This window comes from Panthera leo, chromosome D2 (assembly GCF_018350215.1).
Source record: "Panthera leo isolate Ple1 chromosome D2, P.leo_Ple1_pat1.1, whole genome shotgun sequence".
Taxonomy (NCBI): domain Eukaryota; kingdom Metazoa; phylum Chordata; class Mammalia; order Carnivora; family Felidae; genus Panthera; species Panthera leo.
Genome location: NC_056689.1, coordinates 86,165,456 through 86,188,429, shown reverse-complemented (window position 1 = coordinate 86,188,429; position 22,974 = coordinate 86,165,456). Strand labels below are relative to the sequence as shown.

Sequence of the window (22,974 nt, the reverse complement as noted above, 5' to 3'; positions counted from 1 at the left end):
ACCTCCAGCGCCGCCCGCCGGGTCTCCGCCCCCAGGCCCCGCCCCCCGCCGCCGGCCCCGCCCCGGCCCCACCCCCGCGCGCGCCGGCAGCCAGCGCCGAGGCCGGGGCGCACGGAGAGCGCCGCTAGCCGCTCCGGCCGCCGCCCCTGCTCCCCGCCCGGCGGGCGGGCCATGTCCCCGGCTGCGGCCGCGGCGCGCACCCAGGCCCGGCCATGAGGAGCGGCGCGGAGCGCAGAGGCAGCAGCGCCGCGGCGCCCCCCGGCTCGCCGCCCCCCGGCCGCGCGCGCCCCCCGGGCCCCGACGCGCCCCCGGTCCCGCCGCCGCCCGCCGCAGGCCAGCCCCGGGCCCGGGACGCGAGCGATGCCCGCGCGCAGCCGCGCCCCCTGTTTCCGTGGAGCAAGTGGAAGAAGAGGATGGGCTCGTCCCTGTCGGCGGCCACGGCGCGGAGGCCGGTGTTTGACGACAAGGAGGACGGTGAGCGCGGGGGGCCCCCCGGGCCGCTCCCGGGGGCAGCGTGGGGACCCGCGCCGCACGGACACCGTGCGCGCTCTCGCGGGGCGGCCGCGGCCGCGGCGGGAGCTTTTCCTCGCGCTCAGACACCGCGGCCGCCCGGGTGGGACGGCGTCCCGGGTCGGCTCGGTTTCCGAGGAAACTCGCTCGTGGTGCCTGCGGCGCCCACGCGCCCCCAGGGCTCCCGCCTGCGTCCTCCGTGTCCAGTGGCGGCGCGGCGGGCGGAACAGGCTTGGGCCCGCCCTTTGGGGCGAGGGTCCGTGGTCGGAGTGGCCCCGGGGTTAGCCACGTACTGTGGCGACGGCTGTGTGTTTCCAGTTTCCTTTCAGGGGCGCTGTGCAGGCTTGGTCTGCTCTGCACCTGTACTGTGCCGCGTTTGCGAAGGGAGAGAGGCCAGCCCCACAGGTGGCGCGGGGTCCCTGGCCCTGGGAGCTCTGCCTGGTGACGGCGTGGCGTGGCCGCCCCGTGCCCGGTCTTTGCACGCAGGTGTGCAGTGGGGGAGACGGCTTTGCCTTTGTGCAAAGACCTGCCCTTTGGGAACTGCCTTTGAGAGTTTCCTCTCAGGTCCCCTTACGGGTACAGCTGCTGACCCAGGGGAGGTATCTCTTGAGTGGCCATGCGGAGGCGGCGCCAGTGGAAAGGAGTGATGGGCCACCGTTGACTTAGCACCTGCAGGGAAGGTCTGCCTTTGGGGCACTGTGATAAATTCACATGCAAGCATACAGCTCTTTTTACAGATGTCGTGCAGATAATTTAAATGGTACAATGATGACACACTTGATGTTTTCTGACATTTTCTTAAAATAGTTGAAATATGCATTTTTCATTTGTAGGCAGCCTGCAGAGGTATGATGGGTCTTTTATAATTTTAGAGCACAGCTCAGCACAAGAGCCCGAGCTATTTATTCTGATAAATAATTTAAGCGTTATAGGAAATTACAATAATACGACCTGAGGCCAGTGGTGGTGGATGTGCAGGCAATCGTCAGAGAGCAGTGGAGACACTGCTGTAGGTGCCCCGGAGTTGGTGGGGGGGGGGGGGGGGTGCCGGCTCCGCAGCTCAGCAGGGGCCAGGCATGGGTGCATTCCGGACCCACCCCATCGACCCACCCCATCGGCACAGCGTGCTCTGAACTTGAGAGCCGCAGAGCTCACTGCTGTGGGTGTTTCGTATGTTATACGTTTTTGCTTTTAACATAAATATTCAGAGTAGAGAACGCCCAGAGTGAATTGGCAACTAGTGAGGAAGCAGGTCTACCTACATGTGGCTTCTCTGGCTGCGGGATGAGAAAGACGGCTGGGTTCAGCACGTGCTGGTGTCAGCCAAGGGCCGGCCGCTCTCTCCGTACCTTAGCCCCGTGCTCTCCGAGGCAGAGAATGTGAACGTAGAGGAATTGATGTAGCACAGGAGCTGCCTCCAGCCTCTCAAGGTGGGATTTTTCTGTTTGTTCACGGTGTGCAGTGTCTCAGACTTCAAGGATCGTTGAAAAGGCAAAAAGAGCACAGCGTCTGTTTATGATGCGCACAGTCTGACTTGAGACTTCTTGAGCACATCCTGCACCCCTCCTCACCTGCCTGGAGAAGAGCGGCCGTGGACCGGCTCTGGGGGACGTGTGTGGGAGTGGGCGCCCACTCGGGCCGCAGGTGCTTGCTGTTTCGGACGTGTGACCGTCAGTCAGTTGCTCATCGCTTGGCACGGTGGCCACATGCCCAGACTGAACACGCCATCGGGCCTTATCCGGACTTTGTTGGGTGAGACTGGGAGGCGAAGCCTGGGCCTGGGCCGGGCAGCCGGCAGCGTTGTCCAGGCCGGCAGCCGCTTTGTCGTACGTTTGCATGTCACTGTCAGGACACATGTGGCTCAAGAGTCACAGCACACGTTTGCTGAGAGAATGTTGTGCAGCTCTTGGCGTGAGGTCCGTGGCGTTATTTAGATGGAAGGCGTGGGGTTTGGAAAGGAGGAAGGAGAGTCGGGACGCGAGCCGTGGCCCCTGAGCCCCAGCTGTCTCCCGGCCCCTCCAGACAGCGGTTCCATGACTTTCCCGGCCCCGCTGCAGAGCCGGCTGGAGGAGGCGGCCGAGTGGTGCTGGAGACGTGCCTTTGCTGGGGCTGGACGGTTGCTATGGCAACGGAAGACCTTCTGGTGAATTTTTTGGATTAAAACTCCCGATTAACGTATCAAGTTTGGTGTGCAGAGAAACGGGAAAAAAAAGAATAAAAGAGGGCAGTTTAACAGAGTGCCAGGTAAATCCCAGCTAAAAAGCGTGGTTGTGATGTAGAAAGTCTTAAGTGTCCTCGTCCCTGTGGGTCCTGCGGCGCCGAGAACCCTGTGCTCACTTGGCGGGTGCCGGCCGCGTGTTCAAACTCTGTGCGCCTCTCACGCCGGACCGGGGCCCCTTTCCCTGCGCCCGTGACCCCACGCCTCAGATCCCTCGCCCACTTCTGGGAGCCCTGGATTTCCGGAGCTGAACCCTGCAGGGGACCCGCCTTTCTTCTGCTCTCTGCCCCAGAGTTGCGGCCGTCCCGCAGCCCCCTCACCTCTCACTGTCTTGGTGTCCCCGAGTGGAATGGGGTTGCTGAGCCGGAGGCCATGGGGTGGGGGCTGGGGCTCCAGCTCCTTCCTGCTGAGCAGCTCCATAACCGGGGGGCACCTGGCCTTCTCAAGCCCAGTGTGGCGTTAGCTTAGTAGCGGGGAGTAAGTACCTAGTCACTGCAAAGGTTTGCTTCCCCCAAGAAAACCGGGAATAAGGGAGCCTTGAAGGCTGTAGAATGCCTCGCCCGTGTCTGTTGGGTGGGTGGACAGCCTGCCAGGACAGGAGGCCAGCAGGTTCTCAAGCCACCTTTCTTCAAAAAAAAAAAAAAAAAAAAAAAAAGCCTTTGGGTTTTTTTTTTCTAATTAAAGAAGCATTAAAATAAATTAATGTGTATGCTTTCCTGTTTTTCCTGAAATTGTCCTCAACGGGAAGACTCAGACGTGTATCCTTGGCCCCGAGAGCCCATCGCGGCCAACGGTGGACGTCTTCTGCAGCCTTGCCCTAGGGGCATTCTCACGCGTGCAGCCGTGTGGGAGCACACTTTTTCCCTCTGATACGGAAATGGGGGCGTGTTCCATATGTGGATCTGTCGTAACCTGCTTTTTTACTCAGCGATATGTGGCAGATACCTGATAGATGCACAGCATCATTTGTTGGCTAGATTTGCCACCGTGGTCCTCAAAAGTGGCCACGAGCTAGACTCCGTGGTGCCCTTAACCACCAGGCTGGCTGGGCCCCACCCCCCGGAGATTCAAGTTGAGTTTGTCGGGATGGGTGGGGGTGGGGTGGGGGCAGAGCTCAGCACCGCTACGTCTTTAGGCCCTGCTGGTGGTTTTGATGGGTCGTCAGGTCCCAGAGTCCCTGCCTTTCGGCTCTCCTCTGTGTAGACAACTCCTCTGTGTAGATACCACATTCCCTATTTACTTCATTTCCTATCGTAGGACATTGGGGTGTTTCCTTGTCTGTGAATATCATAAACAGCTCAGCACACGCATCTCTGTGCATTCAGCTTCACGCACTTGGGAATGACACACGCAAGAGTGTCCACCTAAGGCATCTTGGTACGTCTGCCCGGCTGCCCTCGATTCGAACGGCCCTCTGTGAGCCAGCTGCCGTCGGGGCTGCGCCTTACACGCTGGTGACCAAATGGGTATGGCTGCTGCGTGTAGGGTAACCAGACAGGGGGGGCAGTGGGGAGACCGACAGCGGACAGGAAATGTGAATGAGTAAACTGAATGGCAGGAGGGACCCGGGGGAGGGGCGAGAGGGCAGAGACTTCCACGGAGCAGCCGGGACGGAAGGCCGTGGTGGTTTGTTCTCGCTGTGTGCTCCAAAGCCCTCTTTCCCTGAGTCCTCACCGACTTGGGCTGGCGGAGATGTTTTACACTTTTGACTGTCCGCAAGGTAAAGATTGTATTAATGCTTGGAGTTTCTCTGCCAAGGAGACTGGTAATTAATCTCTTTGCTTTCTATCTCTGGGCGGCTGTCTCTTGTGAATCGCGCGCCTCCCACTGGGACCTTTGCTGTCCTGTTTCCTTTCACCGTTCCGCGTGCACACGGCCTCACCCGCGAACAGCCCCTATGCACATTTGCCACCTATCTTGCAGTGTTGCTGGGGGTTTCTTTGTACGGATGTGTTTAATTTCTGTGTGGTCGGATTCATCAATAGCTTCCTTCCTGGCGGGTCCTGGCCTTGGTGTCGTGTTACTGTCGTCCGTTCCCAGTTTATAAGCCTGCACCTGCGCTGCCTTCCGGTACTTCATATGGAAACTTCCAGTCCATTTGGAACAACATCTGATGGCAGCGAGAAGGTCTTCCTCCTGTGGGCTCACTTAGGGTGCTTCTAAGTTTAAATGCCCTTTATCGTGTGTTCGCCGCTGAGCTTCAGGATCTTTCCGCACTGGTTAGTGCCGGAATGAAGGAAAACTCTACTTTTTATTTCATTGTTTAAAAAAATTTTTTTAATGTTTAGTTTTTGGGTGTGAGAGAGAGACAGAACACGAGTGGGGAGGAGCAGAGAGAGAGGGAGACACAGAATCCGAAGCAGGCTCCAGGCTCCGAGCTGTCAGCACAGAGCCCGACGGGGGGGCTCGAACCCACAGACTGCGAGATCATGACCCGAGCCGAAGTCAGACGCTCCACCGACTGAGCCCCCCAGGCACCCCAAAACTTTACTTTGGAAACTATTCATCCTGGAAATGGCCACTCTGCTGAGACCCTTGCCGGTTCCCAGGGTTTTGATTTCTGTGCTTGGGTTTTCTGGGTGGCCAGTCACACGAGCAGCAAAGAAGGGTTGCCCACTACTCTACGGTGCATGTGCCCCACTTTTCCTTTGTGTTGTCTAGAGCTTGCAGGGCCGAGAGCAGCGGGGTGGGGCACACGGGTGGCGGCCTGCTAGTGCTCATGGGGCCACCCTTGTGGGGGTCAGTCCGGCCCCTCCTTATTAAGAGTCTGTTTGCAGGGGGCATAGACTTGAGTTTCAGGAAGTACCTTTTTCCTTCCCTCCTGACCGGGAAGAGGGGGTGGGGGGGCCGGGCGGTGGCTCCCTGTGGGGCCCAGACTTGGGCTAATGGCGGTTCACACGCCCTCCCCACGTGGCAGGGGCCTTGGTGGCCAGAAGCCCTGTGGGTGCAGACCCTGGGACCCTGGGGTCCTTGACCAGCTGGTTAAGGCTGGTTAAGGGCAATGCAGAGGCCCTTGGTGTGGGGCGGGCATTTGGTTCAGGTTGGGTAGGAGGGCGCGTGGCCCCTTTGGAAAGCCCCCTTGCGTGTTCGTTCCTGGATTTCTGGGGTTCTGGGGGGGCAGCACTGGGTGTCCTGGAGGGCGTTTAGGCAGCCCTGGAGCTTGACGTGTTTCTCTCCCGTGGCTGACAAGGCTGGTCTCAGAATGGACTTGGGACCTACCGTCACGTCATCTCTGCACGCCTGTCCATCTGGTTGTGTGTTTTAAAGCGCTATAAATAAGCCGATTTTCTTTTAAAAATTTAACCACCCAGCTTTCCAGTTGAGAAGTAATGTACGAATGCGCGGGGGTAATTTTTGTTCAGGGCTTCTGTCTGAGGATGAGGGTCTGAGGGTGGCAAAGCTGTGGAGGGGCACTCATTCTGAACAGGGTCAGGGCGGCCCAGCCGTCCTGGGCCGCAACCCCCCCGGGGGCCTTGTGAAGAGGCAGATTCCGACTCAGCAGGTCTGGGGTGGGGCCCAAGGGTCTGCATTGCCAACCGGCTCCCAGGCGGTGCCGTTGCCGCCTGCCCTGGGACGCACCTTGGGCACGGAGGGCTTAGCAGGCCCAGATGCTGAGGGCAGAGTCCCCTGGGGCTCGGCGTACTGGGTGATGGGCATTGGACGGGAGCCCACACCGGCCCTGGACACAAGGTGGCTCTTACCGTGAAGCTGCTGGTTATGAGATGGCCCCATGTCTCTTTCAGTTGTGTCTTTATTTCTTCATGATCCGTCTCAGGTACGGCCTGGGGCACACGTAACCACAGCACATTTCCACCGTCTTCCTTTTTCTTAAGTGGGGACTTGGCGTCTTCCTTCTGATCCCTCCCCAGGCGTGCCGAGCAAGTGTACCAGTGGGGGTTGCTAAGGGACATCTAGGTGCTCCCCGATCCTGTGTGCGTGTCCTTGGTCCCAGAGCCGACTGCTTGGCGGGTGCCGAGGGCTCGCGTGTCCCAGAGGTCGCTTGGCTCCCCTCCAGTGTGTGCTGGGAGCTTGGCGGTCCAGCCCCACACCCAAGGGCCTTGCTGGGGGGCTGACGGGAGCCCTCTGCCCTCCTGGGGGGCCTGGGACAGCCCCTCTGGTCCTCTTTGGGGCCGGTTGGTTCTTATTTTAAGGGCCTGTGCCCGGGTCCCCGTCCACAGGAAGCTCAGTCAAATGTGGCATTGACCTTAGTGAAGGGCCTGGCCCTGGGGCTGGGGTCACTGTCCTTCCTGTGCATGTCGTTCTTCCTTACTTCGAATAGGTCGACCGCATGTTTCCTCACACCTGCCTCGCTCCGCAACCTGTGTGTGACCACGGACACACACACAGCTTCGGTAAGCGCTCCTCCTGCTGGCTGGTGTTCCCACAAACGGTCAGTCCTCGCCGTCCGGCGCGCAGGCCTCCTCCGTTCTGCTCCTTCTCCCCAAGGCGGGTGGACACCGAGCTCCTCTCGGGGTGCGAGCCGGCCGGGCCCCCGCAGGACACGCTGGGCTACTTTTTGCTGCCCCAAACACCGGCTGGATCCAAACGCGGAGTGATTTCCGTGATCAGAATTTGAGACAACTTGGGAGAAGCTGTAATTAATACAATTATTGTTATTTTTAAAATCTGGGATGCCTGCTTCATCAAAAAATGTTTTCTGTCATTGACCTAAAATCTATTACTTTAAAAACCAAGGCAGCTGACCGCTGGGGGCTCTCCCTGCCTGGCTCCACTCAGCTGTGGGAAGGCCCCTCCTCCCCCCGCCACGTCCCGCGTGTGCCTGGGAGCCCACGGAGGCTCCGGCACAGGCCCGCGTCGATCCTGCGAAATCCTGGCTGGCTGTTATCTAGGCTCCAAAACCGAGGAGCTGGTGTGGGTGGGAGTCAGTGTCGCCCCCAATTTATTAAAAATAGAGCTGAGTACATTCAATTTCTCACAGCGATTTCAGAAGTTGACTTTAGAAAGGTCTCTGCTCTCAGAATTCACATCATGACTCCTCATGCTTTGTATGCGTGAGGTGGAACTGGTCACAAAAGCAAGACACAGACGACTTTGCGATTTCCTTGGGAGCGTGTCAGGCCTGGCACAGACACTCGGGCCTTTGCAAGCGTGGCCTTTGTTCTTTCGTGCCTGTGGCAGCGTCGGGGCGAGGAGGGGTCTGCTGTGCCATCGGCTGCCTCCCCCAGGACCCGGGCCTCTCCTGGGACCTGGCTGGCCACGTGCGACCCAGAGCCCTGGGGGCGGGGCAGGGTCTCAGCACCGAGTCTCTCAGACTGGTCGCTGTTTGTGCCCGCGGGGCCCGTCGTCAGTTACTCATCTGCGGCGACGAAGGGCCCCAAAGCTCAGTGACTTAACCACACCTCTTCTTATTGTTTCTCGGACTGGCCAGGGTCCGGTGGGGACGGGTCCCCCAGGACATCCGCGGTGGCTCCCTTGCTCACGTACACGGTGCCTCATTCCCAGCTGGAACGGCTCAGAGGCCTGGAGGCCGAACGTCACGTCCCCGGGGGTCGCGGCTCAGGCTGTCGCCTGCTGTGTGTTATCTGTTCCTGTTCTCTGTGACGTAGCAAACCACCTCGAAACCTCAGGCCTTAAGACGTGCCGTCACCTCCATTTCTGTGAGCTGGGGGGTCGGGAGCGGCTCTCCCGGGTGCGTCTGGCTCCGGGCGCCCCGGGAACCGTGAGCCCTGGCTGCACCTGCACCGTCTGCAGCTTTGACAGGCGGGGACCCTGCTCCCGCGCCAGCCCCTCACCGCGTGGGCCTCTCCGTGGGGCTGCTTGCGTGGCCTCACGCCACGGCGGCCAGCCTCTCCGCGAGCCGGGAGAGAGGAGCAAGCCACACTCCGAAGTCACATGCTGTCCCTGGCGCCTTAGGCCACTTGCCGGAAGTGGGTCACCGTGTCTAGCCCACACTCAAGGGGAGGGAATCGGGCCCCACCCTTTGAAGGGATCATCAGCGGCTGCGTGGGCCTATCGTCCGTGGTCTCGGGGCTCCTCCGTGTCCACAGGTGTCTGCCGTGGGGGAGTGGGACTTCCTCCCGAGAGCGCCGAGGCCGATGGAGCCCAGCGCACGGGGGCTGAGGCACGCGGTGGGTGTGGACGGGCACCCTGTCCCTCCGCCACATTGCATGGCTGGAGCAGGTCCCGCTCAGGCTCAGGAGAGAGCACGCACACGGGGGTGGCCGGCAGGGACGAGCCGGAAGCCCCTCCGTGTGTCTGCCCACGGCCACCTCGGGAAGAGGCCTGCCTTCCCCGTGTTGTGTGAGCGCCCTCTTGGCCACCTCGGCCCCGGGGCCACGCAGGGTGCCAGTGTGGCAAGAGGACCCAGCACCACCCAGCAGAGCGGTCGCTGTGTCAGAGCCCCGGGAATCCCTGGGACACTCGCGGAATTCGGTTCTCTGCCTCAAAACTCAGCCTCCGGGGAAGTGCCGTCCGTCTCAGAAACAAACAGGAAGAAAGAAGGGAAGCGAGCGCCTCCTGAGTGTGAAGAATGGAGCCCAGGCAGCCTGCGGGCTGTGCACCTGCCAGCGCCTGTGACCCACCTGGCCCTGGGGACTTTTCCGGGAAGCTCACAGGGACCCTGGGTCCAGGGGACCCACCTGGGCTGTCCCGGGTCGTGTCTCTCCTTCGTCCCCAGTTCTTTTGTTTTCTCCTTTTCTTCTAGAATCAAGGTCGACGTGTGTTTCTGAAATTGTATTTTAGCTCCTCGGCAGAAAGGATGCTTTGCAAAATTAGCACATGACTGGGAGGGTGGGGGACAGGGAAACAGGAAGGAAGCCACAAAGAGAGGGGGTCCCCGTCCACACGTGCGCGAGCAGTTCATGCCTGGGCTGGGGGCCCCGTGGCACATTCAGCAGCTGGAAAACCTGGGGTGGCCCTCCCCCCACCCCTGTAGGGTGCTTCGGGCAAGAGTGCGTGGTCGGCCATGGGTGGGCTGGCTGTGCGGGCTCACAGGGTCGAGAAGGTTGAGAAGGGCCCCAGGACACCAATGTCACGTCTCGGTGCCTCTGACAAAGCCTCCCCGCTGACCCGGCTCTGCTCTGGGGCCACGATGCGCAGGGATTTAGGGAGGACGCAGCTACGACCCTGTACCCCGCACGACTCCGGTTCCTGCTGGTTGGTCGGGCGTAGTGATTAACGGCCTCCCTGTCACTCTCAGACGTGTCCTGGTTTGTGTGACAAATTACGTGGCTGCTCGTGTAGCCACCAGACGCTGTTGCCAGGACGCTCCTTTTTTTTTTTTTTTTAACTTTTTAGCTTCTTATTATATAACAAAAAGTGACAAGAAAAAATATTAAGAAATTCAGCGTCTTATGTAACCTCAGCACTAATATAACAACCACCTGCAGTTTTCCGTATCGCCTTCCAATCCATGCTTGGATCCATATGAAGCGTGTGTTACTTTTTCAAAACTTTTTTCTTGTAAACTTGGAGTATTTTAGGGGCCCCTGAGTGGCTCAGTCGGTTGAGCGTCCAACTCCTGATCTCAGCTTAGGTCTTGATCTCAGGGGCGTGACGCCTACTTTAAGAAAAAAAGAGAGAGAGAGAGAGAGAATATTGTAGATTTGCAGCACAGTCTGAAGGCAGTGCGACGAACCGTCACCACGGGTTTCCACGAACACCAGTGTCTTGTGTTGGGGTGGAGGGTCAGACAGCCACACCTGGTGAGCCCACCGTGACCTGACCCCATAGTAGTCAGGGCTGTCGGGGGGGGGGGTGCACTTGCAGAACGGGAGTGTGGTGTGTGCGTGTGTGCACGTGCATGCGGGGGTGTGTGTGTGCGTACTGGGGGATTTATTTAGACCGGGGGCTCGCACAGTTACGCAGCCCAAGCAGGATACAGTCAGCCGTGGGCCGGCTGACCCCGGGAACTGAGTCCGCGTCCGTGGGCAGCTCCCGGTCCGAGGGCAGAACGTGACACGAGCCGTCCCGGAAGGTGAGGCAGGAACAAAGGGAGAGTCCACCCTTCCCCCATCAGGGCCTCGGTGGATTGGTCGATGTCCACACTCGCTGGGGTGGGGGTCGGCTTTACTGAATCCACGGACTGCAGTGCTGGCATCACCCGAAACACGCCCAGACCCGCCGGGAGAGTGTGTGATCTGGGCGCCCGTGGCCAATCGAGTTGACACGTGGAATTAACAGTCACAACTGAGTAACGGAGGCCCATAGTTGATTCAGGTTTCCCGTCTGTACTTGATATTCTCCTGTTCCGTGGTTCCACGTGACGTGTCTTTCTTTACATTTCTTGGGCCACGACAGTTTCTCAGCCTTTCCTGGTTTTTGATGACCTCGGTGGTTTTGAGGAGAGCTGGTCAGGTGTTTTGTAGCATGTCGGGGTCCCACTGGGTTATGGGTCTGTGGGACGAGCCCAGCGGGGCTCTGACCTTGTCCCCGTGGCCGCGGCCTCCTACTCAGGAGCGTCCGCCGTCAGGGACTGTCCTGTCGGCAGTCCCCACGCACCACCCACGCTTAGGGGGTGGGTGTCAGGCCCCCCATCCTGGAGGGGGAGGCGTCTACGTTCTGCACAGATTTGTCTCTCCTCCCCATTTGTGTGGTTGTTGGGTCATTCACGTATATTAGTGTGGACGCAAGGGTGTTAGTGGGGCACTTGGGTTATAATCCAGTGTGACTTCGTTGTCACTTCTGTTGCTGTAGCTCTGGCCTGGCCTTCGGCTGGCTCCCGTGCCCCTGGCACGCCCCGTCGCCCTTCTCTTGTTCCTGCAGCCTTTTGAGCCCTTCCTTTCTGGCCCCACAAGGTTTGTCCCCTGGCCCGGTGCTGGAATCAGTCAGCTCTCCAGGGAGCCCGGGTCTTCCTGTCGGGGAGGGGACAGTGCCGGGGGTGCTCTCTGTTCCTGGGAAAGGACCGTCTCTCTGAAGCACGGGCTCTGGTGTGTGCCCGTCACCTCCTTCAGCGAGCTGAGTATCTGCCGTGTGCACCTGCTCTGTACGCCCCGGGCAGAGGGAGTGTGAATTCACACAACCACTTCAGAAGCTGCTCGGCGGGACGTGGCAGAGAGAGCCCAGCCTTCACGTCTGGAGCTGGCCTGGCACGCGGCCGGGCCCCGGCGCTCTTGTGTCGCACGTAAACGATATCACAGAACACCCACGTCCGACCGTGATGGGCCAAGACAGAGACAAGAGCCCTCCGTGGCACGTCACGAGTGTTGTCCAAGCCCAAATGGCCAGACTCCCCCTGCCCGGCTCTGCCAGTCACAGCTCTTTACCCCCCACCTTCTGTGGACGAGCTACGAGGATGCCCAGCCCTAAAGCTGTCCAAGCACCCTGACAGTGTCCGGGCCGCTGCCCCCTACGCCCCCGTGCCGCCGCTCTGAGCCCAAACCTCCCCGGCCCTTCTCGCAAATACCCTCCGGCTGAGACGGCCCGGGGCCCCCGTCGTGCCAGAAGTGTCCAGCCTCAGATGGCTCCTACTGGCCCTCGGCTGGGGGGCAGTGACCCTGCAACCCAGGATGTGTTCCTAGGTGTAGGCCTGACAGAATGTCCCTGCCCCAGGACGTCTCAGAGGCTCTGTGGGGGCGGGAAGAGCCATCCACGGCGGCAGCGGAGACGGGCGGGTGGAGCTCCCGGGCCCCCCGGGTTCAGCCGAGCCCTGCGTTGAGCTCAGCTCAGGTTTCACGCGTGTTGACGGGTTGCGTCACCGGCTCCTGAGGGTGGCCAGGGTGGAGCCACGTGATTCTGTGCCCCCAGGGCCCTCGTGGTGCAGGCGTCCTGTAGGCGTTGCATGTGCGCTGCTCCCCGTCTCCAGCAAAACTCATCAGGGGCTCTTCGTCCCTGCCTCTCTGCCCCCGGGAACCCGCGGCCCCGCGCCCGGGGGAAGGTCCCCTCCACGTGGCTGCCAGTGATGTCCAGCCCCGGCCCTGCTCGTCCTCCACCCGTGGCAGCACCTGGCACCGTGGAGCCGCCCAGAGTCGCTCCCCTGCTGTGGCTCCCAGGGTGCCGCCACTGGCTTCTCCTCGGCCCCTCGGCCGGTCCTTCTCTCCCCACTGTGCATCACTACACTCACACGTCGGCCGCCTCACGGCTTCAAATGTCATCCATATGCCGACTCCCAAATTTATATCTCCAGCCGGGACCTGCCTCCCACGTTGCGGACTTTTCTGTCCAGTCTCTGACTCGACACTACCACTGATGTGTCTCACACTCTCAGATTCGGCCCCTTCAGAACCGAGCTCTGGTGCCCCCAGGCCCGAGCCCTCCTTGGGGCCAGGTGTAACCAGCCCGTGCGTCCGGCATGGCTCCTGCCCACTCAGTGCCCTGTCGTGGCAGTCCGCCCCTCTGGCCCTGCCCCCTGCCCTCCCCCGTCCCCAGCTGGCAGCAGCAGAGCCCTCTGGACGGCCAGACCCTGGCTTCGGTTCTGGATGACTCTGTTCCCTTTTCTCCGGGGGCGTGTGTTCTGTTCCAGGCCGTCAGAGAAGTTAGGTGAAGCTGCCTGGTCACTTGGACAAACAGGCTCAGGACACTGGGCTTTAGGAGAAGTCAGGGCAGGGCCTGCAGGGGACGGGGAATGGGGCACAGGGGTGGGAGTGGCTGTTCCGGCTGCTGGAGACACAGGAGACTGGCTGCACTTGCCTTCGGGCTGAACGTGATGGATGAATTTGGGCAGATGCGGGTGCTGCTGTCCCAAAAGCCCTTTCCTCGAATTGGGTTGGAGAGGCTGCGTGTGGGCTGCTTATGAAACGCACATCTGACAGGAGCTGAGAACCCGGCTGGTGAGCAGGTGTGTGCCTCGTGTCGGGGGCCACAGCCGCCTCCCTCCGCACAGGGTCCCCGTGCCTTCTGGGGCGGTCACTGGTGTGCAGGGCGGCTTTGGGGCCTCAGCTGGGTACAGCTCTGACCACAGGGTCCCCTGGACTTCCACAGGCCAAGCCGGCGGGGGCTGCCCTGTGCAGGGTGGAGCAGGGGCCAGCTCTAAGCCAGGCAGGCTCTGCAGCGTGGACATCCGGGCCGGGTCGTTCTTGGAGGGGGAGGGGCGCGGTTCCTTGCACTACAGGATGTTAGCAGCATCCCTGGCCTCTGCCCACTGGTGCCAGCAGCAACCCCCCCCCCCCCACATTTGTGACAGTCAGTCATACATCCAGGCATTGCCATGTGTCCCCAGGGGGTAACTGCCCCCTGCTGAGAACCACAGTGCTAGCCATTGGGAGCACTGAGCCTTGAGTTTCCTGTGACCACTGGCTGGGAAATGCAGTTGAGGCGTGGCTGAGGGTCTGGGGGAGTTGGTGTCCCTTCCAAAGCGTCTCTGGGAGTCCCTGCCCATGGGCCTGGCAGTGTGTGTGTGTGTGTGTGTGTGTGTGTGTGTGTGAGAGAGAGAGAGAGAGAGAGAGAGTATATAAGGATATATTTATGCCTGTGTGTGTGGGAGTGTGTGGGAGCGGCCCCTGCTTGGCTGACAAGTGTCCTGGGCTGTGCTCGCCTTAGCTGTCCACTCCGTGTGGGCACCTCCTGCCCGTGGAGGGGGTGCCGTGCATGGTGCTGCTGGACTTCGCGGTAGCAGCCTTAGTGGGCTGCTGCCCAGTGTTCTGGCTCCTGTGTCTTTAGGAAGCAGCTGGAGTGGTCTGGGGCCCAGGAGATGCTTTGTCTCGACGGGGCCCCCTGGACCCCTGCAGAGGGAGCCTTGGATCTTGAGAGAGGCCCAGTGTTGGGGGACCCTCCCCCCGCCTGCCTGCCAGGGCCCATGTCTGTCTCGCTGGGACACGAGGTTAGGAAAGGCTGTCCTGTGCGCATAGGTGGACGCAGAGCCCGTGCTGACCGCACCCCCAGTCCGCAGGCTGAGCGTCCCCATGGCCGTGCGCAGGGTGGCAGAGCTGTGTCTTGGGGCCGGGAAGTTAAGGTTTGTGCAGCCCAGCTCACCTGTGGGCTTATCACTTCCGGGGCCGACAGGGCTCCTCAGTCCTCGGAAAGTTGAGCCCACCCTCTTGCTGGGATGATGCGCATCTTCGGGCCCACGTGTGCAGTCTTGGAGGGAGGGCATTGCAGGCCAAGAAAGCCGAGGGGACCGTGGTCACCTGGAACAAGGCGGGGCCACCTGCCTTCAGACCCTTGTGGGCGTGTCCAGTGGAATCCAAGAAACCTTTACAAAATTATCTCAAATTCCTTTTAATTAAAAAATCTCGGTGCTCCAGAGAACAGGAGTTTGCTCATCTGCAGACTGAGTTAATTGAAACGTCCCGAAAGGCTCTGTTAATTACACAATCTTGCAGTGTCTCCGTTTCCAATGAAGGTGCCGTTGACATCCCCTTGGTGAGTGGACGGCAGCCCTACGGCAAAGAGAGCCGTCCTCCACGCGAGTAGTGAGGTGGGAGCTGGTGGTGTGGCGCCCTCTGACTGGTGGTGCCTCAGCTCCCAGACCCTGGGTCAGCCCGCCAGCAGCCTGGGCCTCAGAGCCTCGGGGCACAGCACACAGGACATGGCCACGGCCTTGGGTCGAGGACTCAGGGGGCTTTCGATTTCCTGGGGGCTCGTGGAAGCCAGACTCACAGACAGCAGCACGGATGGCCCAAGAAAAGCAGCTTTCTGTTTGGAGACGGTGTTCTTGCGTGTGCTGCGGGTCTGTGCGTGCGCGTGTGTGTGCGTGTGCACGCAAGCCTGCACAGTAGACAGAGACCCTCTCCAGGAGTCTCCTGTCACAGGAATGTGCATCTTTCTCCAGTGCCCGCGATGCCGCGAGGGCAGGACCACACTGTATTTACCGGGGGCTCCCAGGGCCTTGCTTGTTGCATTTAAGTCGACTGAGCGGAAGGAGGGAATGTGCGAGTTGACCCGGAAGTGCTCAGACCAACCCCAGCTGGAGTCTTTCTGACCCGATGGGTGTCACACACGCCAGGTCTGCCTTCAGGGAATGTTCTGGACTGTGCAGGGGCAGTCGTGGCCCAGACTTGCTCTCCTTTCTGGCCGGACCCCTGGGGGTGCTCGTGGGGTCTGGGTTAAAGGCATCTGCTGGCCCGCAGGGCGGCCGGCTGGTGTCTTAGAGGCTCGGCAGGATCTCTCCAGTAGGCACGGCCAAATCTAATCGTCATGGAGAACTATACAATTATCAAGAAAATTATGCTTCTTACATTGGCAGACGATGAGTGTTCCAAAAATGATGAACAAAGAGAAATTTTGGTGTTGGGAACATTTGCATTCCCCTGATGACTCATGGTATTGATGACTTTTTCATCTGCTGGTTGGTCATTTGTACAGCTTACTGTGTGAAGGGTCTGTTTAAGTCTTTTGCCTGTTTGGTGTGTGTGTGTGCGCGTTGTTAACACTGAGTTCTGTATGAATACTGAGCTCTCTAAAAGGAGTTCTTTAGACATTCTGGATTCAGGTCTTTTGATGGACGGATGTGTTGTGATATTTTCTCTCCATCTGTGGTTGGCCTGTTCTTCCCCTCAATGTTCTTTTTAGATGAGCAGTCATTCCCTTCTGGTTGGTGATTTCTCTGTCTTGTCTGAAATTTTTGTCTACCTTCGAGTCAAGTTTAGGTCTAGGGCCAATTTCTGACCCATTTTTGTGCAGAGCATGAGGTAGGGAGTTGGTTTTTCCCATGTGGATACCCAATTATTCCGGCACCATCCCTTGAAAAGACTTTGTTTCCCTCATTGGATAACTTTGGTACCTTTGTCAAAAGTCATTTGATCTGCATGTGTGAGTCTGTTTTGGGATCTGTCTTTGTCTTTCTTTATACCAGTGATACACTCTCTTCATTGTTACAGCTTTATGGTAAATCTTGAAAAGAGATAGTGTATGTCTTCCAGCTTTGTTCATTTACCAAAATTGTTTTGGCAATTCTATAGCCTTTGTATTTCCGTATAAATTTTGAGTCCAATCTACAAAAAAGTCTGCCGAGATTTTGTTGAGGTTATGTTCTATCTGTATATCAATTTTAGATAAAATGGATATCTTAATAATATTGAGCCCTCTAATCCATGAACATGGTATATGTCACCATTTATTTATTTCTTGTTTAGGAATGGGTTGGAGTTTCCAGTATGCAGGTCTTGTGCATCTTTCATTAATTTTATTTCCAAGCATTCTGTTTATTTGATGCTATCATAAGGGGCCTAATTTTTTTATAGTTTTATTTTTAGGTTTTTAATTACTACTACATAGAGATATAATTTTAAAAAACTTTAGGTAGCCTTCATGCCCAGGGCAGAGCCCAACACAGGGCTTGAACTCACGACCCTGAGATCAAGACCTGAGCTGAGGTCAAGAGTGGGTGTAGTCACCCAGGTGCCCCAGCAGTTAATTTTTGAATTCAGTTTACTGAATTGTAACTTACATAAAGTAAAATTTATCATTTTAAAGGGTGCGATTCAATGACTTTTGACAAATGTATACAGTTTTGTAAGCACCACTGCTGTCAAGTGTGGGATATTTCTTTCATCCCAGAAAGTTTCCCCCATCCCCTATGGCTAATCCAATTGTGTGCTGGTTTATAGGAGCCAGTTCTGTATATCTGATTCCAATTTGGGTCTTAAAGGGGATTCTGGAAAATAAGTCAAAATTTGATGAAGTAAAAATTTCTTCCTCTATGGTTTGTTCCTTTCTTGTCCTTTCTAGGAAATATTTGCCCAACTCAGGATCACAAAGATTTTATCCTTTATTTTCTTCTACAACTTTTATAGTTTTAGCTGTTAATTTTAAAGTTCCATTTCAAGTTGATTTTTGTGTTAATATGAAGTAAGGGCCAAGGTTCCCCCCTCCCTTCTTTCCTTCCTTCCTTCTTGTCTTTCTTCCTCTCTCCGTCCCTCTCTCTGCTCTTCCCCCTTTCCCCTCTTCCTCCTTCTCCTCCTCCTTCTCCCCTTCCTCCTCCTTCTTTTGCAATAGGGATGTCTGTTTTATCTTTTACACCAATACTGTACCATATTGATTATTATAGCTTTATAATACATCTTGAAAGCAGATGTGTTTGCCCTGCAACTTTGGTCTTCTTTTTCAAAATTGTTTTCACTATTCTAGATTCTTTGCCTTTCCATGTATATGTTAGAATCAGTTTGTCAATTCCTAAAAGATGCTGGCCGAGATACTGATTGGCATTGCGTTGAAATTATTGATTGATGCAGAGAGAGTGGGCCTCTTAAAATTTTGAGTCTTTGAATCCATGAATATAGCAAATCATGCTGTCCGTTCCGGTCTGTACTTTCTGTCTCGTTCCATAGTTTCAGTGCAGGGGTTGCACAAGTTTTGTTCAGTTTTCTCTCCATATTTAATACTTAATAAGTTGTGAGAGGCAGAAGCAATGCAGAGGAGTCAGCACTGACCTAGGAGCACAGCCACTACCACTATGAGTGTCCTCAACAAACCCAAGAGTGAGGTGACCCTGGAGCAGCCGCAGAAGCGGGACGAGGAAGAGTTTAACCCGGGTCCACTCACTGTACTCACAGTCAGTCAAGAACAACACCCAAGTGCTCATCAGTGGCCACAACGACAAGAAGCCCCCAGGCCGTAGGAACGCCCTTCGACAGGGACAGCGACGCGGTGCTGGAGGAGATGTGGACCGAGGTCCCCAAGAGCATTAGGGCAAGAAATCCACCCCGGTCGACAAGGACTACTACATCTCCAAGAAGTTCCTGCGCAGGGCCTGAGTCATCATAGTCCTGTGGAACCCACTCATCCCTGACAAGTAGGGGCCTCCTTCTCACCCTCAGAATTCCCTCCTTCATCCTGCAAAGACCTACCCTTTGTAATGGGAGCAGTAGTCCTGTGTTCTTTCTAAAAAAGCAAACAAACAAAAAACAAATACAATTTAAAAAATGTTGCACATCAACTGTATCCCTAAAACCTTGTATGTCACGATCATGGCATCTGTGAACAAAGACAATTTTATTTCTTCCATTTAGAACTTTATGCCTTAGCACACTGTCTAGGATCCCAGCACAGAGTTGAACGGAAGTGGGAGAGCAGGCACCCTGGCCTTTCTCCTGGTCTTAGGGGAAGGGGTTCAGTATTTCACCATTAAGCACAGTGTCAGCTGGGCTTTTTCGAAGATACCCTTCTCAGGTTGAGGAAGTTTCTCCTCCTAGTGTGGTGAGATTTTTGCTTTTAAGTCATTAATGATGTTGAATTTTGTCAAGTGCTTTTCCTATTCCTGTGGAGGTGATCACATGATTTCCCTCTTTTATTCTGCCAATGTGGTAAATGACATTGTCTTTTGAATAGTATCCCAGCCTTGCACCACTAGGTTGGATTTTATCTATCATTGAACCCAATTTGCTAATATTTCTTCAGTAATTCTTATCTCCATGCTCATTAGGGATATTGTCCTAGATTTTCTTTTCTTGCAATGTCCTTGTCCGGTTCTGGTATCAGGTTTATGCTGGTCTCAGAAAATGGGTTGTAGGTGTTCTCTCCCCTTCTGTTTTCTGAACAAGTTTGCATGACTTCCTCAAGGGTTTGCTAGAGTGCATTGGCGAAGCCATTTGAGCCTAGAGTTTTCCTTGTGGGAAGATTTTAATTACAAACTCAATTTCTTTAATAGATACGGCATATTTGCATTTTCCATTTCTTCCCATGTTAGTTTTGGATTCCCATTCAAGGACTGGAATCTGCCCATTTCAGCTAAGCTAGTGACTTCATTGGCATAAAGTTGTCGTTCTCCTAATGTCTGTAGTGATGCCTCCCCTGTCATTCCTGGTAGCGGTGTTTTGTGTCTCCTCTGTGACCAAGAGAAGAAAACCTCCAACCCTGTCAGTTGGTCTGTGTCTTCCTGTCGTTCTGTCTGGTTTTGTTGCTGGGTGGGTGTGTGCATGGCTGGCACTGTCGTGTCTGTTTGATGGCGTGGTCCTGTGGTTGTTAGGAACTATCTCTCTTTGTCACCGATAACAGTCCTTGGCTTAAAGTCCACTTTGATATATATGAGACCATGTGGCTTTCTTTTGATTGATATTTGCACGATATATCATTTTACACCCTTTGACATTTACGCCATCTATATCTTTAAGAAGTAGTTCTTTTATAAATAACACGTCATTAAGTTTTGCTTTTTTAAAATCCAGTCTGAAAACGTCAGCCATTTAGTTAGATTAATCCACTTACTTTAATATAATTGTATATATGTTTGCGTTTGAATCTACAGGTGCACTATTTTTTCTGTTTTTCCTTTTTCTCCATCTATTAATTGTTTATCAATTGTTTAACAATTTCCACGTGTTAGAAAATAAAGGGAGAGGAATCTTTTTCACTGCACACCCCAGCACCTTAGCCCTGTGACTGTACTGAATTTGTCCCTGGTCTTTGTCTGCTGGGCCCAGCGCTGCAGCCATGCACTGTTGATCTGGATGCAAAGGGCCCGTGTGGTCAGCGTGGTGTCTGCGTGGGATGGCTTTGCCTCTGCCTCTTCCCGTGTTCTCCACTGTGAGCCACTGCCTCCTGATCTGCAAGGCCATGCTCCTGGGTTTCCCCTGCAGCCTGGCAAGCCCGTGCGTGCGGTCTGGGTGGTCTTGGGCCTTGTCTGGTCCTTGTCTCCTCTTAAAGGCTACGTGCCTATAGGATGCTTCTCCTCAGTCGGCCTGCAAAGGCCTCAGCAGCAAGTCCCAGAATTTGGAGAATCTGGCCCTTTGGGCGCTGGCTGTGTGCTGTGCGTGCGTGTTCGTCTGTCCCTGTCTCCCTGTTACCTCTGGCACTCGGGACCCTTGGCCTTTGAATGGGGGTGCGGGGTCTGGGCCGGGCCTGCGGAGACAGCCTGGGACTGTGTGGGGAGAAGTGGGAGCCATCTGGGCCCATGGGGGCGAAGGGGTGGGAGGCGACAGCTGGTGGCTTCCATGCAGAGCAGGCGTCATCGGCTTACCCCACTCGCTGTGGCGCTGGGTCATCTCCATGGCAGCCTCTGTCTACATCCCCCTCTCCCCTCCCGGGCCCTCGGCTCTGCGGCAGGCGCTGGGACCAAGAGAGCCGGCCAGAGGCTCCCTGCTTCTGCAGCTGCCGAGGAGACTGTCCTCCCACAGATGCCACCCAGATCTGCTCCAGGGAGCAAACTGCTCCCTCGTCCTCTTCCTCTGCGCCCAGTGAGCACAGCGGCCCCCCTGTGTCGGGCCTCAGGCCATGGCCTGCAGCCCAGGTGAATGGGTGTCCTGGTCACACGGCAAGGAAACACCACCTGCCCTTGCCCCTGAAGCTGCCAGCCACGTGCCACTCGCTGCTGAACACAGGGAACCGGGGCCTTTCCAGAGCTGCTTCCAGTGGTTTCCAGACAGAGCAGCAGACTCTGGCCAGATGGCAAGTGCAGCCGGGTCCCCGGGTCGTCAGCTGACCACAGGTTGTGCCTCACCCTGCCGACCCCACGCCATCCCCGGGACGCCTGCACCTGGTGCACGTGGGCTGTCCACATTGGCGGTGGCCCTTTGTGGGGGAGCAGAGGACTCAGGCCCTAGCCTCTGAGGGGCTGACAAGGGCCTGCCTCCTGTCGTGGACACGCTGAGTTGTGGCTTTACCATCCGGAGCCTTCCCCCGGGGCTCCATGCCCTCCCTTCCCTCTGGTGTAAACAGGATGTGGAGAATCTCCTCCGCTGGCCGAGCTCCGAGCAGGAGTGGCAGTAGGTGGCCAAGACGTTTAACTGATGGCCCCGGTCCCACGAGGGCAGCCGAGAGATCAGAATTCCCTTTGCTGCATTTGCCTCACTGTCCTTGACTTTCCTGTTTCTTTCCTTAAGTGGGGGCTTCCCCGACGAAGCCAAGGGCCGGGAGTGATGTTGGCAACATGGTTCACGGATAGGAGACACCAACGGGGCGGCTGGTGCCCAGCCCTGGAAGGAGGCCTCACAGAGCCGCCACAGAGAACGCACCGTGCTGTGTGCATCTGGGGCCAACGTTGCTGACGCCTGGGGGACTGCCTGGCCAGCACTGTGGCTCTGCCGGGGTTGCGTGGCCCACGGAGGGGCCACAGAAGTCCACTTTTTTCTGTGGCAGGTGGTTCCGCAAAACCTGCGGGTGCCACGGTCATCGGCGCCTCTGAAGTCCCGTGGCGTTTCCAGCGTGGCCCGAGCTCTTGCCGAGCATAGTGCGGCGGCCGGCTGCGCAGTTTAGAGCCTGGCCTGCCCACGAGTCCTGGTGCTGCGCGAGCCTGGGTGCAGAGCACAGCCCCTCCCCTCCACCGCGCTGCGGACAGACGGACGGAAGGACAGAGGCTTCCCCTGGAGCCGGCCTGAGACTCACGCAGGAGCAGCCCCGCCTGACATGTGCTCCCTTGCCTGGATCTGAGGGCTCCTGAGTCCCCAGAACTGGTTCTAGGTTCTGGTTCCCACCGAGCTGGTCCCCCTGAGCGAGGGCCCCATGCCGGGCCATCAGAGCAGGCAGAATGGACTTCTCTCGTCCAGTGGGGGGTGGGGGGGGCAGCACGTGCAACAGGGCTTGTTGTTTTTGATAAACAGAGAGGCGTAAAGAAATCATCTGAGACCCAGATAATCCCTGTTGGCCTGAGAAAGTACCTCACGTGCAGGGTGTGAGCGGGAGAGCCGCGCAGAGGGGCGGGGAGGGGAGGGGAAGCCCCTGGGTCACTCGCGGGCTGGTGTCTGCACACACGGGCCCCCCGCGTCGAGAGGTGCGTTTACCCAGAAGGAGCCTCCATCCGCAGGTTCTCCGCACTTTTATGAAAACCTCGCGCTTGTCTTATCGGCACAGAAATCCGCCTGGTTTTCAGCATCCACACGAAGTTCGCGTCACAGCTGTGACGGAGCCACGCGACCACCACTGGCTGTGGCGCCTGGGTCGTTCGGGCGACTTGGGTTTTGTAGTTGCGCATGCACTGCCCACAGACCTTGATGGACCCTACGGCAGTGGCTTTGTTGCCCGAAAGAGGGGGTGTGCCCCGACACCCCACTGCAAGCAGCTCCTGCGAGGGCTGGGCCTCCCCACCCCCACCAGGAGCGCGAACAGCACGAGGCAGAACCAGACCTTTCACTGTGACAGGTCAGAATGGGGTCTCTGTGTTGTCCGTGGACATCTTTACGCTGAGGTGCAGGGGGGACATGGTTGCATTCTGACCTGCCTGTGGGGCCCCCGCTTCTTTTCCTGTCCAGTTGGGTTTCTCACAGATCTTACAGGTTCACTGTGATGGGAGGAAATGAGCCCCCCTTTTCATATTTCTTGCAAATACTCTTTCACAGTTGGTAGTATTTTGATTTAAAGTGTTTATTTTTTCTCTCTACAGAAGTTTTGTCATCTTGCATATGATTGAACTGATGCCTCTGTGGTTTCTGGATTTGTCTGTCTTGCTGTAGAATTACAAATGAATTCACTGTCACCCG

The 22,974-nt window shown here is 57.0% G+C and overlaps 1 protein-coding gene and 1 pseudogene across 7 annotated transcripts in view; both read left to right on the top strand.

The window, feature by feature from the left end:
• The window catches only part of STK32C (serine/threonine kinase 32C), a 97,442-nt gene that overhangs the window by 18,875 nt on the left and 55,593 nt on the right, over nucleotides 1–22,974 (top strand). Inside the window, exon 1 of one of the 7 annotated variants that reach the window (XM_042907454.1) lies at nucleotides 213–474. The exons of the other annotated variants lie outside the window; for them this stretch is intronic. Within the exon in view, the coding sequence (XP_042763388.1) occupies nucleotides 213–474 (262 nt within the window). Of the gene's footprint in view, nucleotides 1–212; nucleotides 475–22,974 lie in introns of those variants that run through there. 7 annotated transcript variants of the gene reach the window in all.
• Nucleotides 17,879–18,408, top strand: LOC122201643 (annotated as a pseudogene).